The 18,977-nt window shown below is 38.8% G+C and overlaps 2 protein-coding genes across 2 annotated transcripts in view; one reads left to right on the top strand and one right to left on the bottom strand.

Annotated features, from left to right (window-relative positions):
* shroom4 (shroom family member 4) overlaps positions 1 to 12,043 on the bottom strand; it is a 55,902-nt gene extending 43,859 nt beyond the window's left edge. The window contains exon 1 of the mRNA XM_066680653.1: positions 11,915 to 12,043. Within this exon, the coding sequence (XP_066536750.1) occupies positions 11,915 to 12,037 (123 nt within the window). The 5' untranslated portion in view covers positions 12,038 to 12,043. The remainder of the gene's footprint in view (positions 1 to 11,914) is intronic.
* A 2,598-nt stretch (positions 12,044 to 14,641) lies between these two features.
* Positions 14,642 to 18,406, top strand: bmp15 (bone morphogenetic protein 15). The gene is made up of 2 exons (XM_066680655.1): positions 14,642 to 15,160; positions 16,854 to 18,406. The coding sequence occupies exons 1-2, from the start codon at positions 14,797 to 14,799 to the stop codon at positions 17,681 to 17,683; spliced, it is 1,194 nt and encodes a 397-aa protein (XP_066536752.1). The 5' UTR covers positions 14,642 to 14,796; the 3' UTR covers positions 17,684 to 18,406.
* The last annotated feature ends 571 nt before the right edge of the window (positions 18,407 to 18,977 follow it).

Genomic DNA, 18,977 nt, shown 5'->3' with positions numbered 1-18,977 from the left:
AACATTTATACTGCTCCTCTGCGTGATGCCTGTTGACTCTGTGCCCCTATAGTCTACACTTAGCACTGAGCATGGAGGCTTAAAATAGAGGGCCCTATTTAATTCCTTGCTTATAGAAAATATAGAATGATGTAGAATAGAGATTATAGAAATTAAATTAGCTGTGTGCACACAGTTGAACATATCCATAGTGGGTGCACCTTATAGTACATGAATTCCCTTATTATGAGAAATTCAGAACAAGTAGTGTCTGACACTGATATATGAACATCAGTAATAATAAATATATATTTATTTAAAGCAGACATTATGGCTGTATCCTCTGTAACAATACTCATGTAAGGAATTGATTTTGTGATTTTATTTAATGAAGTGATAAATTAATACAGAGACAAATATATTCAGTTAATAATATGATAATAATACTTTATCGTAAAAATTAGTACGTTAATGTGTATGAATAAAAATACTAATAATTATGACAACGCATGAAATACACACACATACACAAGTTAAACAGAGAAAGTTTTGTTCGAACGAGTGCAGAACGAATGCCTCTCTGTGGAGAAAAGTGTGTTCACATTCCTCTTTTCGTTTGCCTCTTACAGTTTCAACTGACAACTTCTGTTTGTACAGACTTCCCCTTGGTATCACTGCACCAGGTGCATATGTATGAGACAATCAGGTCCAAGCCAGGTCTAGGCTATGTCAAACACCATTTTACAATGCACACACACACACAAAAGTAACAAATGATGCAACTGTATTCATAATACAGTCAGAACTTTTTTTTTTCAAACAAATATCCAAAACATTCCAATTAAAACACAAATACATCTCAACCACCCTCATTCAAAACCAAATCAGACATACACTTAAGCAACTTTAAGACTTCCTAATTCTCTTCCATATGTGCTGACCCATCCAGTCATGTCCATACATTTTTAATAGGTGTGCAAACATGTATTCATACAACAAATGTATATTACTGTATGAGTATTGGAAATACAGATTTGAGCTCATGCAGTCCACCTCTGAAACAAATTAGTCTAAAATTTCTTGCGTTAAATCACTTCATGCAAATGAAACACTGTAGAACAGTATATACTGCAAAACACTCGATAAAACCCTTTTGCAGCGCTGCTAAAGCAAACGACTCAACTCTGTGAGAATATTTTTTAATAAAAGTTAAGTTTTTGTTTTTTTAGTAGCAAGTATTTTCAGAATGCAGTCACAGATGGCAAATGTTTGAAAAGAAAAAGAAAAAAGCATCACAAAAGCCTCATTTTTCATGGCACGATAACACGCAAGACTAAACCTCCATTGCAGTTGACAGTCAGACCAAAACAACTTGGCTTAGTATAACTCGATTACTTAGTCATGCACTCAAAACTGTATTGTGTATATCAAGAGCACTTAAATATCCATTTACAGAGCTATTTGGATGCCATATATCAGAGCTGGCAGACATATTCACAAACATCTCTAATGCCTCCTACAGGCACGAGCAAACCTCTGGCTTTTGAAGCCTGTCCAGAGGCAGCAGCATGCTCTCCCACAACAGGGTCTCGCTCACCCTGAGGTGAGGAGGCACTTTGAAAAGTGTCCAAGGAGGTGAAGATGAAACCTCCTTTGTTTTATTGAAGTTAAATGAAAGGGCAAATTAAAGACACATCAAGCTGCTTCCTGGTGCGATCAAAAATAAATTACCTTAAGTTCAGTGATTACTAAAACTTCAATACTTCACAGTACAATTAAAAGAAAACACTGCAAGAAGACATACTCAACACCTAACATTGTTACTATAATTTATAGATTCACTGTTTATTCATTCATATCCTGTAACCACTTCATCTTGTTGAGGGTGACAGTGGGTCCAAGTGATCGCTGGGTGCAAGGCAGGAACACACCTCTGATTGGGCATCGGTCCATCACAGGACATCACACACTCACACTTGTGGACAATTTCACACAGCCAATCCAATCCATTTGCTGTTGGACTGTGAGAGGACACTCAAACTGACCATGGGGAGGACAGACATAACACATCACAGAGCCGAACCCTGGACTCCAAGGTACTGGAGCTGTGTAGGCATAACACTACTCATTACTCAATAAGTGCCAGTGTGGTGCCCATCATTGATTAAATCAAATACATCATGTATAATTTACAATAAAGAATATGGAAATATATATGTTGTAAATAAAATCTCTTTCAATGATCTATGAGAAAGTGGATATGTGAGAAAAGGTAAGGTGCATGATCTTAGATTTAATATCTAATATTAAACAGAAGAGCAATTGCCCCTAGAATGACTGAGAAATTTAAGCAAAATGATCATTCATAACTACACAGCAGAGGAATATAATGGGCATGAGTCCATACATTTATTATGAACTTACATAGCTGCAGGGAAAAAAAGGGGTCATTGATCATCATCGTCACAGTCCCTGGTAAACAGACATGAAAAAATAAGGGATTTGGATAGATTTAAAAAACGTCCCTCTAGAGGACCTGAATTTTTGAGCACTACACAGAGGGGGTCCATTATGCTGTGAGGGGCATTTTGCTGGTATGGTTAGAGTCACTGCCAAACAGTAACAAAATTGTGTTTTGACTTCCCACCCTTCAGTGTACAATGAAACTGACAGGAGAAGATACTTTCAGCATGGCAATCCCCCATCTTCAATGTAATGTCAGCTTGAACATTTTGTAAATGTTTTTATGACCTTTGTAGTTAACAGATCTGACTTATGGAATATAATGGACTGGAATGTTCGACCTCCAGCTCCATCACCTAAACAATGAGGGAAGGATTTTTTTTATATTCTAATAGATCTGTTTTAATTAATAAACATTTTCAGTCAAATAATCATGACAGCCCTAAACAGGATGTGCTTCCAAAATGAACAATGGTTAGAGCCACTGAGTTGTCAACCTTTGGGCCAAAGTGAAGACAGGTTGATTCATCATATCCACAAAAGACGTAGTTGCAGCTAGGAGGAAGGCTGCAGTGTGACGACTCAATACAAAACCTGTCATCTTCCAGTTCCCTGCTGCTTATGAATAGAACTATGGTGTGTCTTTGGAAAACATGATGTGTGAGGAATGACCTTGTAGCCTTTGCTAACCTTGTTCAAACAAAGTGCCCCCTTATACTGCTCTCTGGTCTTTACTCTTTGGACTGACCATGCTGGGAGGAGCATGTTTAATGGCTGAATGATCCTATGTTTGGCTGAGTAAAGGAAACCAAATGAACAAGCACAAGGAAAAAAATGGTATCCTTAGCTAGAAATTCACATCTTACACGCATCACAGAATTGGTTTGTAATTTTTGAAATGCCTTACCTTGCTTTAAACTAGGAAGAATACATGGAAAAGAAAAACACGTTAGATCTTTGTGTATAAGGAATGTTACAGTTACTCAATTAAAAATGATTAAAAACTGAAGTATGCAACAGTCTGCCATGATTATTACTGCCATTACTGGGACACCTGCATCTCAGACCTAAACAAATACTTTGTATTCACCACACCCTTCCTTTCAGCTATGGTTACTGGAGTGTTGCTTTCACCTGAATGTTTGGTAGTGTGCCCATTCAGGTTTTTAGCCCTGTGCCCAGAGTGTGCAGCTCCTAAACACAATTTAAAATTCTTTTTCTCGTTTTTCCTTTTTGGAGAAATACTTGGATGGTCACTTTCTCCTGAACGCAAGTCACTGTCTTGTAGCTTGGGGAGGACAAATAATGCCACAGGATGGGACTAACATGAACACATTATTGGCCCGTCTATGAAAACAAAGAGCAGAGAACAGCACACAAAGTTGTTGCGCAACTTCAATCTCTGCTCAGGAAGCCTTTACTCAACTGTACCTTCACATAGAGTTTAGCTGTTTGCTGTTGTATTAATGTTCACAGCACCTTTAAAATACATGATGATGGTTCTTGATTAATAGGCTTAGTCCCAGTGATCCCAAATGTACATTCATCTGTTTAATAGCTTTTGTGTGCACTGATGAAATAAAATAGTGGGAATGTGCAGAAGCATGATTTCACCAATTCACATTCATTTGCAGTTAGGTTTTGTCATATACAGAAATGCAAAATTGTGTCTATATAAAACAAAACAAAAAACAAAACAACACAATGCAGTAAATAAAATTAATTACTAACACTGCTATATAGTGTAAGGCAATAAAGTGAAATCGGTCTAATTGCATCTAATTTAGTGTAATATATTTCTATATAAAAAACATACAAATACATGCACAAAATTCACAAAGATTTCAACTGCAGTCTCAAATTCACCCCAACACTCTTGATATCTACAATCTTCTCAGTTATTCTTATCATTTAAATCATAGACTAATTCTACATCATATCCAAATATTTCACACAAACTACTCATTATGAGTAGAGTCACACCCAGTGAGACATGGAGAAACAGAATGATGTGGTGTTAGAATGTATGTGTGTGTGTGTGTGTGTGTGTGTGTGTTGGGGGGGTGGCTGTTGAAGCAATAAGACCCCAATATCTCACTCTCCATCAAAGCCCCTCCACCCAAAGCAAAAGCCTACAGGAGCCAAAGTCACATTCCTAAAAGATATCAGATTCTTCCCACACCCCAAAGCAGCTACAGAGAAACAAACATTGTTTTCCTCTTCAATTCCATCAATTTAGCAGAATCAAAATTAGCCATTACCTCCTACTGATGAGTAGCATATAGTGATCATTCAAACTGTGCTCTATATTCAGCTCTGGGAAAATGATTCAGAAACACACTGACTTGTCACAAATAGACATGAGAAAAAGAGGAAGTTATTCTGTTCTTTACACAGTGCTTATAAAAGATGTAATGGAACAAAGTTATTGCAGTAACCTGAATTGCCAGCACTGTGCAAACTCAGATCGAAACAAAGTTTCCTTAGAGCAGTGTTTCCATCCTAAAATCCAAAGACTCTTCATTCACCCCAAAACTATGATGCCTGGGAAAAAGTTCCACTGCTCAATTAGAAAGTGGGGAGAAAAGTATGAGTAGTTTGCCCTGTGGTCTATATAAACTCCGTAGCAGAAATAAGAAACGCAAGAGAATGCACAATGTTTCCATTCCAGAGAGAAAGAAGCGAGAGAGTGGGGACTGAGAAAGGTAAGTGGTGGTGAGAGAGAAAAAATACAGACACAAAGAAACAACAATGACCTTTTCATAAATGCACGTTTTAACTATTAGTTTGTCAGGTATAATCAACTTCATATCCAAAGGCAAAAAGGTCTTGAGCTGTTCTGGACTTTACTTGTGTGAGCATGGAAACACCAGCACCTATTTTCCTTCAGCAGGCTGTGTTCTGCATTGCCATGTAAATCAATTCACTCCATAGGTCTATGTTACCCCAATCCAGTAAGTTCTATGTAAAAGAACCTTTTTTAATCCCTCTCATTCAGAATTGCACTCATTAAGTGGTTTGAGGACAGGAAACTCTTGAGAGGCAGGGCATGGTACATGCATGTAACATTGGCTTTTACGACAGGAGCCATTACTAAAGCAAACGTTCCACTTGACCACTTTAAACTTTCATTTCACGCAGAACAGTCTCGGTCCTTCAGGTGTCGTTAATTTGAGGCCCCTGTTCCTCTGTACTTAGTCATTTTGGAGGTTCATGCTCTTGCTTGTGGTACAGTTCCCTTAACCCTTGATGATCAGAGCAGATATTTTATGTTTTTTAATCTACACTACTTTCCAATAGTGACGTTTCAATTCTGTTTTTGCATTTCAAGGAAAGCTAAGTTTAATGCAGAGTTTGCAGAGTTTAATTCACTTTTACAGCACTGCCCTAAAATTTAGGGGGAGAGGGAGTGAGGCGGGTTGTTTGCCTACCCTCTTCCCAAAGTTATAGTGCAATTTCTGTTGTTCTGAGCCTGGAGTAGGTAAAGCAGCTGCTCTATTTTCCCTATTACATAGCCTTGACGCATTGCAGTGATTTTGAAGCTGTAATTTTAAGGTAAAAATGCTGCCTAGTGTTGCTTTAATACACAATTATTTGTTTTCACTTTTCGTTAGGACATCATTTTTAAGGCTACATGAAACCTACATACATTTTTATTCTTATTGACACAAACCTACATATAGTCTCAAATCAAATATGAAGCCTATGTATTAGCAAAGCAAACTATGAGCTTTAAAGTTTAATGCCAAATATTATTGAATAATATTTTGTGTTGCTTAATATTTCAGCTAATAAATCTACATAATCATCTCCGATTTTGGGGTGCCAAGTTTGTTTCATATATACACTGTGAATGTCTATGTGTGTTAAACGAAAAACATTTTAAATCAAAAGCTTACAAATATATCAATCCTTATATAATTTAATACAAATATATTGGAAAAACATCCTAAATCCATTGCAATGTTCTGCAGTCTAACACCCGCTACAAAAACCAAGTCAGTTTACTGGCCTGAAGCTGCTGGAATGAAACTGTAGGACAGATATTCATTCATTCCTTTCCTGTAACTTCTTAATCCTGTTCAGGGTTGCAGTGGGTCTGGAGCATACACATAATCATTGGGTGTTAGGCAGGAACCACTAAAAAAAAAACCCAGACACTGAGAGAACACACAAAATTCCTAACAAAAAGTGATCAAAATAAGCTTTGAACCCAGAGCTCCAGAAGCCTAGAGGTCTGTGTCAGTGACACTACTTGCTGTGCCACAGATAGACTGATCAATAATCCTTTGGAATTAAAATGTATTCGGAATGTGCATGTGCTAAACAACAACTAGTGGCACTGAGCATGCATTAACGGTGCCGGTGGGGCTAGGTACAGCCTTAGTCAGCAGTGAGGCCAGTGTGGATTTACACTTGTTGATACTCAAGGGTAAGGTAGGACTGTAAAACTGGCTTGGAGGGGGTGGGTCTGAGACACCAGACTTCACTGTTGAGCCTTCTGAAGGTGTTGTGGGCTTAATTTAGCGAAACACTGACGAGGGAAGTGCCTACCTGGCTACCCCAGTGAAGAGCTAGTGATGCAGTGAGTGGTTTGGGTACCCATGATGGGCTCAATGAGTAAGATGTTAAGGGTAGCTGGTTGCTGATCGGATCATAAACGGCCACAGCAACCTTAAGGTGTAGCTGTAGGATTGGATCAAAAGAAATGATGTTGCTTCTGGTAGGAGGAGAGCGAGGTGGGCACTATGTGAAGCTCTAATGGATTGCCATAGGACATATTACATCTTATCTTGTGCATTGATTATAATAACCCAGGCAGCAATGTGCTTCATTTGTACAGTGATATGAAACACTGCAGCACACAGAAAGCCCTAGGGCCACATATTGTCCATTCAATTTGACCAGAGTGGGCATGCATGCATTGACATGGTCTGGAAGCACAGTTTAGGGAGTTAAAAGGGGGTCTGGATGTATTGCTACTGAGATGTTAGACTTAATCATTTTAATCTGAGCCAGAGTTGACGGTGGACAGTGAGCCAGAACCCGGAAGCACTTTAACCATGTTGCTGTGTAAAAAGGGCCAGCAGAGCCTCTAGGGTGACTACATCCAGAAACCCAGAGACCTACTAAACATGCAGGCCGTGCCTTGCCTTCAAAGCAGATGGAAAAACCATGTGTTCAGGTGCAAGTGTTCCACAGTTTGAACTGCAAATCTGTCAGGCACAGTGGTGTATAAGGAGACCACCAACACCAAAATGATACTTTAGTAATTCAGTGCACATATTCATATTCCCCTCTATGCAGGCTTGGGGGCCACTATGTCAGTAAAAGCATGTGTTTCAGGTTAACCATTTAGAAAGTGTGGGAGTAGGATATGGGGTTATCAGATTGGCCTGTAAAACGCTAGGTTAAAGCTTGCTGAGAATTAACCAGTCTACCATCATGGCTCAATTAGGCATGCATGTGCACAACATCCCTCATTTAGTCGCAGTCCTCGGGGCCTTCTAAATGAAATGTTATGTTTCCCTGTCATTATAAGAGAAAAGACATTCAGGAAATCTTGTTTTAAAAGATGAACGAGCAGTCTTATTAGATGGAATTGGGAAGAGTGAATTAAGCAGTCCCTAAAGCTCTGAGTATATTACAGTTGTACAAATGTCAGAGACAACTCTTCATTTATATAAATTCCAGTCAAAACGGTCATTAAAGGCAAGCCATTCATTTTTGAGGATTTATTTAAGGAGATTAGATTTAATGAGAAAATGTGATAAATCTAGAAGAGGAAAGTGAAAGGAAAAAACAAAAGGGTTTCTAAAAATGAAAGTAGAGCTCCATGAATTACTCAAATGTATTGTGAAAACAGGACACTTAGAAACTGTGCAAGAACTGGAAGACTGTGATCAAGTGATCAAGCTCCCCTCAAACTCTAGATCTGAAAATAGTCGTTCCACTTTGATCTAAAAGGATATGCAGCTGACATAGCCCTAAGGAGGTGTTTCAGGATAAGTGGCCGGCAACATTAAAGTATAAGAATTTCATTAGATTATAAGATGCTTACTCGTTAGACAGATATTTAGACAAATATAAAAAATTGTATCTGCTTCTTATTGACACTTATAAATACAAAGAAGTATATAATGAGCTTTTTGTGGTGAAATTAATTAAATAAAGCGATGTGTGAAAGTCCAGGTGAGCAATTTGCTGACACCTCTTACTTTCATTCCAAAAGTAGGCCAAAGTAGACAGAGGTCAGCAGAACATATCTATGGCCCTGGATGAGACAGCACTCAAGATGTGATCTGTGAACAGAGGGGCACACCACATGAATGCACTATGAAAGAAAAAAAAAAACTGATTCATTCCCACAAGGACTGGGCACACTTACACAGACGTCTTATCTTTCAATGTTTAGCTGCTGCTCATCTTGAATACATTCAGGCTTGTCAACACCCTTTGCCGCAATGTATCACTCATGAACTATTATCTCAAATCTGTGCTCTGTGGGACACACTGAAATAACCCTCTTGGATGCTTTAATGCTCTTGCAGCATTCTGTCCTTTTTATTTATTTATTTATTTTTTTAAATCGGTTAAATACACACCACTGTCTCTGGAACACCTAAACTCCGCATATTGAAAACAACATAGTCATGTATTTCAGCAGTTTCGTCTTCATACATGTGCGTATGTGTGTAAACACCAACTGTTTGCATGCCAACTTCATGCTAAATTGGCCATCCGTATTTGTCTAATTCGCTAGTAATCAAATAATTGTTAACTTGCCATAAAAGTTAAGAACGGTTTCTTGTTCTTCTAAAAAGATGACAATTTGTAGATGATGTTTTTGGCTCAACAGCAATGACAAACATGAGGACTGAGCAGACTTCCTACCCTTTTGCCTCCCCCAACCTTTCCATTTTCTCCCTGTATCCTCCCCCTCCCCCTTCCACTCCACCCTCCCCCCTTCTGTTGGTTCACGGGGTGAGTCTAGGAATGTGATCTCTAGGGCTCTTGTACCCCAAAACATCTTAATGCAAAAAAAACAAATCAATGCTGTCAGTGGAATGCAGCAAGACTGGAACCAGCAAAATGGAAATCAAATGCAATTTGTCCAGACCCAAAGGCCTCGTTTATTAATGTGCAGAGGCTATTGAGGGAGAGATATTAATAGAGATAAGTCATTTTAAAATAGGCCTGCTTTCACACTGTTTTTCAGAATCTGACAAAATTGGTCAAACACTGTCTATGTTTATAATTTGTAATAGTATTTAATATTGTTACTTGTAAGGTAAAGAGAAACAATATTATGCAATCATGGCTTAGCAGAATTATATTGTTACTGTGAAAAAAACTGGGGTTTTCCTCATAACATAGGTATATTGTTTCTCAAACAATCAGACTGTGTAATTGTTTCTCAAACAATCTCAAACTACCTGCTGTGTAATTCTAACCATTTTGAAAAGCTACGGTACACCGGCCCAACATTCCTTATGTAGTGCCATATTTCGAATGAAGACAAAAAACCTTATGTTACTACAGAAGAATATCTGTAAAATCATACAGCATGAATGGATGAGAACATTCTAGAAACTCAAAAACATGTATTTACATTGATGACACTAAGCCAATGCATGGTTTAGATGGTGTCAGTTGGAGAAAGCTTGATTGCTGTGCTCTGGTTGCAGATTGTGGCCTTGCTTGCATTGTTATATATGCCAGCTCTATCTCTTACAATATTTACTCCGATTGATATGCTGAATAGATGTTCACAAAATTTAAATATCTGCAGTTTACTGTGACAGTTAATGTATCAATCCCTAGTAGGGTTCATCGCTTAGAAATGCAAACACTGACTGACTGGTTGGCATAAACATTTTGGAGCTATGTAAAGATGTTTGGGAAAGCCATTAGGAGTAAATATATTAGTATGTACATATTGTGAACTGGGGTAATTGAACCTGAGTTAATTTGATTTGATAGCAGCTATAAAAGAGGATGCATCCTTTGAGGACTTTGTTGGGAAACCGATCCTGAGGCTTTGTAAGGCTACTTTGGGAGTTTGGTGAGGTTCTTTAGATTAAATGTGCTAGTCTTGTTGGAGCAGCTGGAGAACTCCCTGATATATGGAACTACACCTTTGCATTCATGACTTGTATATGGTGTGAATAAACAGGGATGTCTGTATTAGTTGCTCTTCTACATAGGCATTGTATATTTAATGTTAAATAATGTATAATATTATATTCTTATTAGTATCCATTGAATTTCAAAACTGTCTAAATATAATTCATTTTTGGTAACTTAACAGAAATGTATTATATATTTCTCTCAAATTCTAATCCAGAAGGATCTACAGACAATTTTTACTTAATTTTTACAGATATGTGCATGAAAAATATTTGATATTGACACTGGCATAGAACGGCCCTATCAATGTTTCCATAAGTGAGGAGGACTTCATAGGCTTACCCTGCTAGCTGCCATATGGAGCTGGGTATGGCAAATTTGATCTGATGCATGACTGTTCCAGAGCATCCTGTACTATTTGCAAAATATTTATACAGAGATTATACAAAGTTGGAGTTGCCCAATGTCTGAATCAATAAACATATACATTAAAAATGCCCAGATTAATTCACTACATGGTGTCTAGATATTTTTGAATATATAGTATATTTGGGTTATTATGTTTACAAAGGCAGACAATTATTAAATAATATTGAAGGTGTAGTAAGCAATTTCACCAATTTCACCTGTGTTGTTGTAGTTCACAAACCTAGCCATCAGAAGTTGTGGTAGTAGAAAATCAAAGACCCACATTGCTTGATAAAACTGAAATGACACAAGCTGATCAAACCCAGGGGCTGTAAACCTGCTCAAAGTTACAATCTTTCAAACGTTTGTTGATGGAACTGCCTTTGAAAGACCACTGAACTTTTGGGTTGTCTGGAGAAATTCCGTTGCATTAAAAAAAAAGCACTCTTGTGCCAAACCAGAGTAGGGCACTCATTAATTTTTGTATAAAAGACTGCCCCCACATTTCGCGCAGACGTAGATAAGCTTTCAAGCCCAGAGAATGCTATGGGAAAAAGGAAGAGCTCACTCGCACTCATTCAGTTCAAGTCTATGCAGCGAGAGAAAGCATGAGACCAAAAGAGAAATGGTGAGACTCCAGAACTTGTACGCATTTCTTTTACAAATGCCTGAACCCAGAGAAGTTTACAAACTCGAGAACGAACAGTAAACCCTTTAATTCAGATAGCAGACCCCAAACACTGCGAACTCCGGCGAAAAGTTACTGACTGACAGTGTGTAACGGTGGATGTTATTACCGTAACTATATGTTGTGTTATAGAAGTTCGAGCTCTTACTCTGGTGTGTTTTTTGTTTTTGTATTATTACCGGACTGAATGGATATATGGGATTTGCAGTAAATGCACAAAGACATGTGTTGCCTCCTCACTCTTACCTTGGTAATGATGAGCGGCTCTCCGTGCTCCAGACCTCCTTTCAGGGTGAAGCCCCAAGGAGCTCCTCCGTTTAACTGAACGTGTATATGATTGAAGGCCACGAGCTGCTCCACCGTCTCCATTCCTTGTCTGCGTAACGATTGCCCCCACTCTCCTCTTCACTTCTCCTGTCCCTCCATCCACACCAACAACTCCACGACTTTACAGCGCGAGAGAAGGCCGGGCCACTCCGTGATGAGGTTCTACTTTCTCCGCCAGTTTTCAGACAAGCCCCGCCCCCTGGATTCCTGTTGGCTCTTCACAAAAGGCCAAAGGGCTTAAAAACTTTGAGTAAAAGACCTGTATCAGGTTTAACTGTCGTTATAAATGTGGGCCGCATGAATTATCCTTCTTTAATAAAAATGGGTGTTAGCCCTCTTCTTACTTATGTTGATTTCTTTATATTTTTTATGTGTTTTAAATGATATATATATTTTTTACTTTTCTATATAATTTGTTTATAAATTGTTAGCTGATATTAGGTGTTTAGTGTAAAACACACACACACACACATATATATATATATATATAATGTATAGAAATATATAATAAAAAAAAATACAATGTGTGTGGGTTTGAACAACAACCCAATCCGAGCGCAAGAGGGATTTCCAAACTGGAGGAAGTGCTCGAGGCCGTTCATGGTCGAGTTTCATCGTTATTGTCCAATGTGATAAAGGCCGACGGGCGGGGGTTTCTACATCGTAAGAGACTGTTGCTTTGTTCATTGTCCAGCTCCAAGTTGCCCTTTTTAACTGAAATGATCCAGCTCCTCCTCCGCAAATTCCCAGGCTTCACGAGACGATAGATCTCTCTTGTCAGCGTCAACCGAGTCTGAGAGAAAGAGCCCGTTAAAGCAGTTCATCATTCAGAACTCACTAGTTGTGACAAAGTCCTGGGCAGTATTCTATAAGAGGAATAAATTTAATGCAGATGTCAAGTGTTGAGTATATGATGATCACTATCATGATTTTACATCAGAACAATGTATAACTTAAGACAGGCCTTTTTTGAGCCTAATCAACGACAGTCTTGTTTGAACTTATTTTGGATGATTAAGATTTTTCAGTTTAGCCAGATAACTGACCTGTGTGTCAAACAGGAAACGAGTTAATTTGACAGGATGCTGAGCTTAAGGTGTCTGAATAATTGAAATCCTGCTGTGGAACAACCCCTGCACCGTGTAGCCTAACTGACTGGAGAATATTTCACTAATTTAATAATTTTGTTTCTATAAAAGTAGATCAATTGCTTAATTAAATAAATAAAATATATTTATAAAATTGATCATTCCAATCTAAAATCTGATTTGCTGAGCTGCATTCGATGTTATAAAATACTAGCATACTAACATACCACATCTGAGTTCCGCCACTGTAACCCAGTTTTATTCAGTTTGCCCTGAAGAGTGTGGTGTCAGGACAGAAATACAGTACTACTTAGCCATTTCTACTTCCTTCAACTTTTCTTTTTCATGCATTCATTCATTATCTGTAAGCGCTTATCCAGTTCAGGGTTGCGGTGGGTCCAGAGCCTAGCTGGAATCATTGGGCGCAAGGCGGGATCACACCCTGGAGGGGGCGCCAGTCCTTCACAGGGCAACACACACATTCACTCACACCTACGGACACTTTGAGTCACCAATCCACCTACCAACGTGTGTTTTTGGACTGTGGGACAAAACTGGAGCACCCGGAGGAAACCCACGTAGACACAGGGAGAACACACCAACTCCTCACAGACAGTCACCCGGAGCGGGAATCGAACCCACAACTTTCAGGCCCCAGGAGCTGTGTGACTGCGACACTTCCTGCTTCTTTTTCTTTCTTTTTTTGTAAGAGTGGGGGACAAACTATGCTTTCTAAATCTTGAAATAACAAATGTTGTTTCTTTGTTAGCTGTGCAATCATGCTCAATGTTTGACTGTTTGTGTGGTGCAAAAATTGTTTATTAATAAATCTATGAATTGAACACAGATGTATTTTTCAGTATTTTATATTGACTGCCGTTTTATAGAGCAAAAAAGCCACTTGAGGCTGCATTGCAGGGATGTGAAGTTTGGGTACTGAAATTGCAGTAACGCACAGCTTCTGGCTTATTGATATATGCTATGTGCCCCTTTGGATTTGTTTGCCTTGTTAAAATATCATTTTTAAAGTGTCATGTTATATTTAATCTATTCTCAAAGTGAAAATAATTCTAGCTTTTACAGCCATATCCTTCACACTGGAAGGAGGGTTGTTGTTTTCTTCAGATCAAACCGGAGCTTGTTTTTCTCTGATATCACTGAATGTGCTGTTCATTCTGAATCTGTTGGGGAGGGTTGGGAGTATAATTTTTTGTATACTGATGACAGTTTGAAATCATTTTGGAAATTATTGCTTATTAATTCATTTGACTTTCCTTTGGTGTATTCTATTTGGGCATTTTTATATCTTACCACATTCCAGATATATGTCCTGAAAAAAACGTGTAACGCACTTTTTTTCAACTGTATATTTGGAAAACGGAAGTGGTCGTTAATCTTTACACATGGGGTCTTTACCTACCCAATGTAGTGTCCAGTTCCGTCAAACGTGGCCTAACTAGTAAATGTACCACTCACCACAGTGTGTGATATACAGTTATTAGTCTCTATAGATTTAAAGGCGGCGGTTTGAACCCGCTTGCGTCGCTTACGTAACGCCGGGAGTTCGACGCGGGCCAGGTTAATTGAGGCCGGTTTGAGAAATGGCTGTCAGTGAAGCAGCTATCATGTGATGTGTGGCCCCAGCTCCCCTCTTTCTCTCTCTCGGACGATGGTAGCCTTCTTGTTTGCACTCCACCGCGCCACAAGTTGAACATGAAGGCAGCGGGCAGTCTCTCGTTCCTCTGGCTCTGTGTGCTGTCCGCTCTCTTTTTGTTGTTGTCCTCGGTGACACGCGCGGACGAAACGATGGCCGTCTCTCCCTCGCGACTCGGACTGTTGACTCCCACTGAGCAAGGTCGCAGAAACCGCCACACAAAACAGAGGAGCTACAGCAGCAATCACCAGCCAGGCCTTCCAGAGCCCGAAGAGGAGCAGGGTCTCCGCTTCATGCGCAGTCTTTACCACAGAGCCGCCGCTGAGGACGGTAGGCCTAGGCAGCGCAGAGTGTTTGGGTCCAACACCGTCAGACTCATTCCCGCCTCCAGCACCCAAAAACACTTCCAGTCCTCACAGAACGGTAAAACCTTAACGTTTTAGTTACTTCTCATTTGAGCCAATCTAGCCTCTCTCAGGATTTAAAACTTCTCTTACCTCACAACTGTCCTCTTCAGGAACTGTTCAGTGAAGCATAGTCTTAAAGTAGATTTAATTTGATTAATTTATATTTGTTACGATTTGAAATTCTATCAAAAGTACACAAATGTGAATAAAGACGATATGGTAGTGACATGTATACCGTTTAAAAATAATAAAATTTGGGGAGCATTTTTACATTTAAAATACCACAAATTTGATTAGGGCCAAAACACGGAGCAGTAACTTTACTGAACATTCCCAGATTGATGTAGTATAATCACTACCAACAGACGGCTCCCTCTCAATGTGTTTTTAAACGTTTACACTTTAATATATAAGCTCCATGTTTAATGTTGCATGAGACTAAGCTACACTCTTAAAGGTGGTTTCATCCCTGTCTTGGCTTAATCTCTCACACTTTATTAAAGGAAATGGTTCTATATAGAACCCTGGAAACCAGAAGAAACTTTTACATGACTAAATGTTCATTTGCATTGTGAAAGGTTCTTCAGACTGATGGAAAATGTGCTATAGATGGTTCTATAGAGCACCTTTTTAGAAAAGGTTCTCTATGACATCAAAAAACGTTTCTTCTATCGCAGCAAGCTTGACATCAATAAAAAAGGAGAACCATTCATCGCACATTCTCTATTAATCTATAGAACCCTTTCATGATGCAAAGAACCCTTTAATCATGTTCAGGGTGCTTTAATGAACCATTTTCCTTATCAAGGAACCTTTTGTAGAAGCATTTTTAAGTCTGTATTGTAACAATAGAAGAATCTTTTTTGATGTCTCATGGATCTATTTTCTTAAAGGTGCTGTCTAGTGCCATCTATAGCATATTCTCCATCAATCAGAAGATCCCTTTCATTATACATAGAACACTTAAATCATGCCAAAGGTTCTTCAAGTATCCAGGGTTCTTTATAGAACCATTCTCTTTACCAAAGAACTCCTGTAGAACCATCATTTAAGTGTGCTATCTGGGAAATCAACCCTTGAAGTCCCCCTCCAGTCATCCATTAAATAATTAAAATTTAATTTCTGATTATCATAACAACATGTTTAGAAAAACAGTTCTTTTGTGCCTTAACGGTAGCTAAGAGGTAATATTCTACCTCATTACCTTCATTACACATACATATGAATATGCAAATATGTCCCCTTCTCTATCTCCACAGGGTCATTTGACATTGGCCTGTAGCTTGAATGCCCCACCCTACAAATTGGCGTGGTGCCCTAGGTTTATTATTCATGAAAACCTGACTGTCTGAATCCGACTGAGACAGTTTTAAAAAGTCATTATCAGCCATGGTATTGAATTCTTATCTTGCTCATGGTATGTATCTTGGTATATAAAAACACCATACAAACATGTTAACCAGGTTAAATCTTGATTTTTCACTGGAGGGGATCTTTAATATAAATGTTTTTTAATATTTTTCCTAAGTGTGCATTGGGACTGTTGTTTCTCTGGGAATTATAAAGCTATATTTCTCATATTCTATTTATTGCTTTGTGTGTGTATTCCTTAAATGTTTTAAATGTGAGAAACAGAATGGTTGTTTACAACCCAGAGAGTGACATTCTCTCTCTCCTCCCTTTCCTGGCTTAAAACCTGACCTGACCAGACCTGCTGTACTCTTACACTGTACAGTATGAGTTAGAAGACTTCCCACTGAACAAACTGCTGAGGGCATCTTTCATTCACCTGAGGTCACCTGTGGTACCATACCCCCCTGTTACATGCGAGGCCAAAGTGTCATCATCTGAGACTGAAAATGACATGAATGTTGTTGTCCTGGGCCCTCAAAGTTTGTGGACTGAATCAGATATCACATCCTATGTGTCTCAGTTTAAAGGTGGCAAGTTTGTGCTCTTTGCCCAGTACAAATGTCTGCAGATTGGCCAGGTTGGATATGCTGTTGGAAGATGGAGGGTTCAGAGGAAACATCACCCACCGCAAAACCACATAAGAGCCCCTGCTTTGCTTCTCTTCCTGGAAGAAGAGGGACATCCTATGGAATGGGCAAAGTTCATCAAAGCCCCTTCTCACTCTGTCTTGAGGGCCCGCCGGTCCAAAGAACCTGGCAGCATTGTTTCAGACATTCCCAACTACAAACGAAGCAAGAACAGTGTGGCCAAGAACCAATGTAAGTTGCATTCATACCGTGTGACTTTCCGTGACCTGGGCTGGGACCACTGGATCATTGCACCACACATGTACAACCCTCGCTACTGTATGGGCGACTGCCCCCATATTTTGCATTATGGCTACAACTCACCCAATCATGCCATCGTGCAGACCTTCATCAGCGAGCTGGGCTTGGCTGACATCCCACTGCCTTCATGTGTGCCATACAAATACAAACCTATCAGTGTGCTGATGATGGAGAAGAACGGCAGCATTGTCTACAAGGAGTATGAGGACATGGTGGCAGAGTCCTGCACCTGTAGATGACTGGTCTCAGGAAAGTACATGGAAAAAATGGAAATCAGTAGACCGATCATCAGGGACTTTCCACACAGTGCCATCACCCATGCTGAGTTTCCATCTCAAGTCTTTTATCCTCAACAATCCTGTTCCAGGCGAAAGTGTTATGCTAGGTTCTCCTGACACATGGAAAGAGATGAGCTATATGCCATTGCAAACAACAGCTTACTTTTTTTTCTTTCTTTTTATTCAAGTTGTCTATTTTGTATGTGTGTGTTGTATTTATTGTTCTGTCTGTCGTGATATAATGGAGGGGAAGCAAGTATTTTGTATGTGCCTGGACTTGTTAAGTGTTTGCACTTTAACTTTATAGGAAAATCTACTTTAAAAAAAGAAAAAAAAAGATTTTTGAAAAAGGGGGAAAAATCCATGAAAAGAGCTTTTTGGTGCTTTGCCTGTAAATGGTGGGCTTGCTGCACTTCACAGAATTATGCTGCTGCTGTTACTGATGCTGCTATTGCGACCTCTCTTGGAAAGAAAACGTTGTTGCACATTGTGTTCCTGGTCAAAGGTAGTAGCCTCCCGAGGGTAGGAAGAGGAATAGTGTTTGAATTTGAGTGTTCTTGTTCCAGATGAAAGATGTGCATAATGCTTATGAAAAAGATATTTATTTTCATACACGTTTCTTAAAGGGAGTATGACTAAATGGATTGTGCAATTAAAATAATTGTTTTATAAACTGAGATGAAATAAAGCACATTTTGTAAAAAATAATGTAATATTTGTGACTTAATTTTTTTCAAATTAATTTCATTATTTTGTTGTATAGAGTTTAGGTTTGTGTACAAATGATTGTACCCCACGACCAGTTATATATTCTGTGTGTAAAATTATTTTATATTATTATTATTATTTTTGGTCACTAATTACACCATATATTGAGCTTTTTTTACAAGTCAATTTTGTTCATCATATTTTCTCCATGTAGTTTGATGGGTTGTGCATCTCTATATTTAATATAATTCCAGGCATACTACATGCACACCAGACAGGACTTTATATATAAACAAATTCCTTTTCAGTAAGCACGGCGCTTGTTTAAAGTTCTATATAATCACATTGTGTGTGTGTGTGTGTATATATATAAACTTTTCAAGATGGGTGGTGGATCCAACTTGGATCCAACTTTTGTTTTTTCAATGGGAAGTGGGTCGTGTGACACATCAAACTTATTGGGAATTTCACAAGAAAAACAATGGTGTTCTTTATTCTGTATTCTTTCATGAGTTATTTACAAGTTTCTGACCACTTATAAAATGTG

The sequence above is a fragment of the Hoplias malabaricus genome, chromosome 9 (genome assembly GCF_029633855.1).
Source record: "Hoplias malabaricus isolate fHopMal1 chromosome 9, fHopMal1.hap1, whole genome shotgun sequence".
In the NCBI taxonomy this organism is placed as follows: Eukaryota; Metazoa; Chordata; class Actinopteri; order Characiformes; family Erythrinidae; genus Hoplias; species Hoplias malabaricus.
This window is presented reverse-complemented; position numbering and strand designations above follow the sequence as displayed.

Excerpts from the sequence above, each read along its gene's own strand:
- bmp15 (XM_066680655.1), top strand. The coding sequence starts at position 14,797 with ATGAAGGCAGCGGGCAGTCTCTCGTTCCTCTGGCTCTGTGTGCTGTCC. Across the intron at positions 15,161-16,853 it reads CTTCCAGTCCTCACAGAACG|ACCTGCTGTACTCTTACACT; the intron begins GTAAAACCTTAA and ends TGACCTGACCAG.